Raw genomic sequence first — 6,394 nt, forward strand, 5'->3', positions numbered from 1 at the left:
AAGTATCTACACTAAAATATTCATGTAGGTAATTGCCAGTCATGATAGCAAATGTTGTGACACTTTGTGAAAGCTAAAACTTTGGGGGAAACACTGTCAGAAATGTAACAAAGTGAAGGAATCATTAATTAGTCATAATTTTATTATCATTTACTCATGGTGACAGCATTTCTGTGTTATCCTTAATAATCATAATCACATGTGGTAAGAGAAATGCCAAATAAACCGTTGAGGTCTAGCATACTAATCCTGATGTATCTCATTCCTCTTTACATGAAAGTAAAGACTAGAGGACTACATAAGGACTTTAACAAATTTGTATTAATAGTACCTGAGGTCAGAAAGCCATAAGCATGAGGAAGTAGTGTTGACCTACTTGTGATCTAAAGAAGAAAAGCTTTTACCTTTCCTTCCTTGATTTTGGTGCCAATTATTTGTCGTCTTTGCTGGATTATTTCAATGAGCTGATCACATTCTTCCATCAGCTTGGTTTCTTGGCGGGAAGCATTTACCTACAAAACAAACCATTATGATTAGGAAAACCTTTTTTGACATTTTCTTTTTCCTTTTTCTAATTTAAAAATTTTAATTTCCAAAGTGCTGGTTTGGGCCTCTTTTTTTTTTTCCCCTCCTTTCTGCATATATGTGTGGGTTTTCTTCCCTGTTTTGGATTTTGTGAAATACTGAAAGGGAGTTAGAATGTCTTCTTTGTAGGAGGTAGGACTTGTAAATAGACACTCATCAGGAATTTCTAACTCAAGTGAGAAAAGCCTGGTCCTGGGAGTACTGAGTGATGTCAGGCATAGCACACACCAGTGAGAAGTGAAGGCTCTTTAGGAGGTGCTTATCACATCACAGTTTCAAGCTGTATATAGGACTACAGTGAATAGTAATGAACATAAGAGCACAGGTAAAGGATCAGACAGTCCATCTAGTGCAGTATCCTGTCTCACTGCTGCCAGTGCCAGCATTTGCTAGTAAAGCATCTTATGCAGACATCCCAACATGTAAAGTGATTCCCATGAATACTTTCTCATCCTCCAACAATTTGCAGCTCAGGCTTCTTGAACTAGACTCAATTTCTACATCATTACTAAACCTCAGAAGAGTTATCTTCTGTGGATTTATTTAAACTTTCGTTCAACCCCTGCAAACTTAAAGTATCCCCACCATCCTACAGCAGTGAGTCCCACAGCTTAACTCACAGTTAAGTGAACAACTACCTCCTTTAAAGGGATTTGATCCTATCTCCCTCCAGCTGCATTTAATGATCCCAAGGTCTTTTACTGGAGTGAAATACTGATACGTATCCACAATCTCCATGCTGCTTGTGTTCTTACAGGTCATTGTTTTGTCCTACAGCAAGTCTTCTTTTCTACACTGAAGAGCCTTAAATGATTCAGTTTTTCCCTGCGTAAAAGTCGTACCATACTTTCAATCATCCTTGTTTTTCTTCTCTGAAACTTTATCAGATCTATCATCTTCTTTTTGATATGGGGAACAGAACTGTACTAAGTATTCAAGGTGCAAACAAACTATGGTTATACGGTAGCATGCTATATTCTCTGCTTCTTGATTAATTTCCTAATGATTCCTAATGTTAGATTTGCTGTATTTAACACTGGAAAACATTGTTTATTATTTGCAGTGTCCATATGGTGGTTCCTGAAAGATTCAAATTACCAAAGATCCAAGTGACATTACTAAGTCATGTGTATTGACTGTCTTATTATTACTACTTTGCCTCAGCAATGAATCAGAGAGAAAATAATGGCTGTGCTCATGTAGTTTTATATAGCACAAATATATGAAACAAAGAAACTGGTTTTAATGTAAAAAAAAATCACAAAGAATATTAGCTTTCTATGGAAAATGTTGACTTTTGTCAAAAAATAAGAAAACGTAAATAGAAAAGTTTTGGTTCTCAGCTGAAATTGTTTTGTTTCTGGGGGAGATTGATTTTTTCAATGAAAAGTCAACATCCTGTACATGAAAAATGTACTCCCCCACAAGCAGTAGTACATATAACTTACATGCACGCATAGAGTCACAGCAAAAGGCAAAATGTTCTAATCATATCTAGAATAAAGAAAAATTTACAGGAGTGATTTCAGAGTTGTCTCCATACACACTTGGCTAAGAGGGTAAAGCAGCCTTCAGCCCTGGCCAATGGCTCCTTGAGCCATGTCACCTTTTCCACTGGGCTAATAAAAGCAAGTGGTGAAGAATAACAGGGAACAGTTCCAGGTAAAAAGTAACTGTCTTTCTCCCCTTGGTGATTTTTCAGTCTGCTGAGCTCCTTGATCTGCCTCAGCCTTCTTTTTTTTTCTTCCAACAATGTGTTTAAACACGCATTTACCTGTAAGCACATTAAGATTAAGCAAATGCTTATGTATCTTAATTTGGACCAGGGCCAATTTTACGCACAGCCTTCTTACATGAAATACATTGTGTCCTCTGGGCAAAGAGAGTACTTGTTTACAAAGGCTTGCTTTCATTACGGTTTTGGATTACTCTTCTCAAACCTTCACAAAATTAAAGTTTGATTGCATATTTTACAGGCTTAATTATTAAGACATCAGGAATATAAAGAGAAAATATATTTGTTTCTGGAAGGGGTCAGATGGTACTCGAAGTGCTGGGGAGATTTGCCCGCAGTAGGTGAAGATGTAGAAAGTACTTCTACCGTGCAGCTCTAGGTGCCTATTTATCTCCTTAGGTTAGCTGTTTGCCATGCCTGGCTTCCCACCATGGTCCATGAGGAGTGACAGACCACAGAGCAGCTCACTCGCAGCCTCTGGCAGTGCCAGTGTCCCTCCACTAACCACCCAGGGAGCATAGAAGAACTAGTCAATAAACACTGTCTCTCCTGTTGCCGCTCTTCTCATCATCCCACCACCCCGGCTGCATCACCGTCTCCCGTCCGTACACTGTACTTTGGCACAGAACTCTACAGGGCTGTTTCCAACGAGCTGCCCAGTGTACCAGTTTCCCCAGCCCTGACTCCAGATTCACGAGTGGACTGAAATGCCAGCAAAGAGCGGGGAATCCCAAATGGGCTCAGTCAGGGGCAATGATCACATCAACAGCACATGGGCGCAAACTCCTCCTGTGTCGATACTGAGGTCTGCTCACACCAGAGCCGACTTTGACACTTAATTACGGTAACACTTCATAGGATTTTTGAGTAGCTTCCACTCAAAGTGTTACTTCTATCACCACTTACATCACGAGTTCGTTTTGTTGAGCAGATCTAATTAATCTTTGGGGTAACTGTCATGACATAGAATTACACAAAGGTTAAGTCAACAATGTTTCATTTAATGCTCTGTTTGGTTTGAATAATAACACATTAATTAAATCCTAACTTGAAAAACTCTAGACTAACAGAATGCTTGGAAAAAACCTTTGGATTTCTTATGCATTGACTACAGATTTCTCTTTTTCTTTGAAAACTGAAATGTATACTCTTTTATAAACTTCATTTGAAGACATTTCCAACTTTATAGCTTGCACAAGCTTATTAAAAGTGAAAAGAATATTCCAAAATTATTTGATATGTCTCAGCTTTGTATGAAAAAAAACCCCAGCATTTAATCTTGGGGCTTTTCTCAAGCTGAAATACTGTTTAATCAAATTTTCAGCCTACAAAGCCTCTGATTCAGTAATAACTTTATAATTGAGCACATGCCTAACTTTAAGTGCACCATATTAGCTGTGGCCCTAAAGGGACTATTTGCGAAATTACCGTTGAATATTATTTACTTGTATGTTTCTTAGGAGTCATGTGTCAGACCAAAAAGCCACAGGCACGGATCAGGGCTCCGCTGTACAGGTGCTACAGAAATACCAGAATAAGGGTCTGCCTTCTGCTTGAATCCTTTGATGAACAGCAACCTTGACAATAACTTCCAGCTGGGGCTAGCCAAGGAATGTGAGTGCTGTCTGGTGAAAATATTTGAGGTTTTACGTTCTACATTTTTCCACATTAAAAACAAGCCCTCTTTCCAAGGAGTTCATTAAAAGAGACTGAGAGCTGTGTTAGAAGAGTCTGAAGAGTGCATTGCTCGCTTTGGTTGTGGGAGGCTCTGAATCATGCAGAGAGCAGACTTAAATCTGGGCTTCCTCCATCCCAGATGAATGTTGGCTCCTTAATCTGAGATACTTATTGTCTGGGAGTTCATGCTGGACTTGGGAACACCTTTCTGCAGAAAATTTCACTGACATCAATAAACCTAGTTTTGGCACTAACAAACTCCTTAAAAATCCATGTCCAGAGCTACTTGGAACCTGAAGCTTTATGTTTTGTTGGTATCATTTTTATAAACTTCTCTTCCATGCCACAAAATGGTTTTAAATCTGACTAGGAGGCATTGTTTCTATTTAGCAAAAATGATTTGACATATTCTACTACAAAGGACTGATTCTAGTCCTGCTGTTTTTATGGGGAATTTATTCCTATTTCTGTAATATCTGAAGACCTCAAACAGACAGTTTACTGAAAAAAAAAAAAAAAATTCAGGGTTCATTCCAGGTTTTCCAGACAGATGGATAGGGACTTTTGCCTTTGCCTCAGGGAGTGGGTGTAGAAAAAAAAGAAAAATGGGGGTTCCTCAGATGTCTGACAGGGAGCTGGAAACAAGCAGCCCTCCCCAGCCCAAAGGGAAAAGCAGGCCAGCTGTTCCCAGCTCCACAAGCTGAGAACTGCTTTGGAAAGTGTTCTGCTCTCTGCAAAGGCTTCCTTGGCTTTCATCTTCAGAGACCTGAGTTAAATTGCAGCTTAGGTCATAAGAAAATGAATGTGGTGGTTTCAAAGTCCCCAGCAGATGTTTGGGAAATCATACAACTACAACATGGCTAGAGGTTCAAGGTTACAGGGGAGCTTGTATGGTTAATTCAAAGGCAAACAGTGTGTCAGAGATTCATACCCACAAAAACTTCCCCAACTAATATACTGGCATCAAAGAATTTTTTTAGTGTCTCAGAAGTGTTTTCCTTGCAGAAGCAAACCTCTCCCTCTGAGATTCTTTATGGGTGAGGCAATTTTATCTGCAAGTGGAAATGCACACGTGTCTTTTTCACAAATAATCTTTAAATGACATGCAAATAAGACACCCTAAATTAGAGGTGGCCTGTTTTTTTAAGACTACACTGTCTGGGATGAGTCCATCAAAGAAAGAGTCTTATCATTGGAAAGTGAGGTATGAATTTGAGTTTCAGTTTTACTACTAAAAATGGTCTCAATGCCTAAAATAATTTTTTTTGCGATTGTGGCCATACAGGTAAAGAAAAGGTATCAACTTTTCTTTATGGGTTTGAGTTCAATGTTACAGAATTACTATATACTCACAAATAAATAAAACCATCAGAAAAGCAAATTGCAATGATTCCACTAAACAGTAACATCAATGCCACGTATTTCCCCTTTAGATTTTGAGCCTGAATTCCTTCTTACACCAAATGCAGATATGAGGAAAAAAGATATCGAGAGTGATGACATATAATTGCCGGTATCTGTTTACTCTAGGAAAACTTTCTTCATTTTCATGTAGATATGGAACACATTTCCTTGGATTAGAGTCTCTAGGTGAATTAAAGGATTATACTCGCCCAAAGAGAGAGGCCTATTTATTTTTTTGGTTACTCCATGTTGTAAAGTGAATAATTTTTCTTCATAGAGTCACATACAGTGAAGTCAGATTTCAACTTCATCCATGTTTCATTTATTTACTTAATGGAAATAAGAAGGATAATGATTAATGCACATTTATGAAACCGTTTCTTCCCTGTCTGTTTATGGATGGCTAGGATGAATGAAAGTCATGGATTCAAACTTCTTTCATTTTATATCCTTGTTTGATATTACAGGCTATTCAGAGTTTAGTCTTCTGTAGAGCAAAAGCAACTCTTGGAATAAAGCTTTTTCAGACTGTATCTAGTCTAAACATAAAACTGATTTTATCTGTTATGACAAACTGTGCCTTTGGAAATATAAGATATTAGTCAGTTTGCCATCTGAATGGATCATCTACAACTCCTTTATTCTGCACTGGTGTAAGAGAAAAAGGAACGGTCATCTCCCGTTTCAAGTGTGCCAGAGGCTTTGTTTTTGTTTGCATTCCACGTCTATCTCTAAGAAGGAGACCCGTGTTTAGAGGCAGTCTCAAAGCAGGTTAAACAAAGGTCAGTGCAAAACCACAGCAACTCACTCTGGCTACCTAGGAATTTTGTGAATGAAGAATCAATTAAGCCAAGATAGGTACACAGCTTTGGGTCAGGCTGATAAGACTATCTGCCCCAATCTTGACTAAAAGTAAATCCTTTTAGAAGTTTGAAATACCCATGTTACTTATTAAAATATTATTTCAGGTTTCCCCGCCCCCCCCCACCCCCG

At 38.4% G+C, this 6,394-nt stretch overlaps 1 protein-coding gene across 1 annotated transcript in view; it reads right to left on the reverse strand.

Annotated features, from left to right (window-relative positions):
• Positions 1 to 404: 404 nt before the first annotated feature.
• The window catches only part of LOC104510025 (E3 ubiquitin-protein ligase Midline-1), a gene marked incomplete at its 3' end in the record, with an annotated part of 66,549 nt that continues 60,559 nt past the window's right edge, over positions 405 to 6,394 (reverse strand). The window contains exon 3 of the mRNA XM_010152153.1: positions 405 to 512. Coding sequence (XP_010150455.1) covers positions 405 to 512 — 108 coding nt within the window. The remainder of the gene's footprint in view (positions 513 to 6,394) is intronic.

Source organism: Eurypyga helias, unplaced genomic scaffold, assembly GCF_000690775.1.
Source record: "Eurypyga helias isolate BGI_N326 unplaced genomic scaffold, ASM69077v1 scaffold3615, whole genome shotgun sequence".
In the NCBI taxonomy this organism is placed as follows: Eukaryota; Metazoa; Chordata; class Aves; order Eurypygiformes; family Eurypygidae; genus Eurypyga; species Eurypyga helias.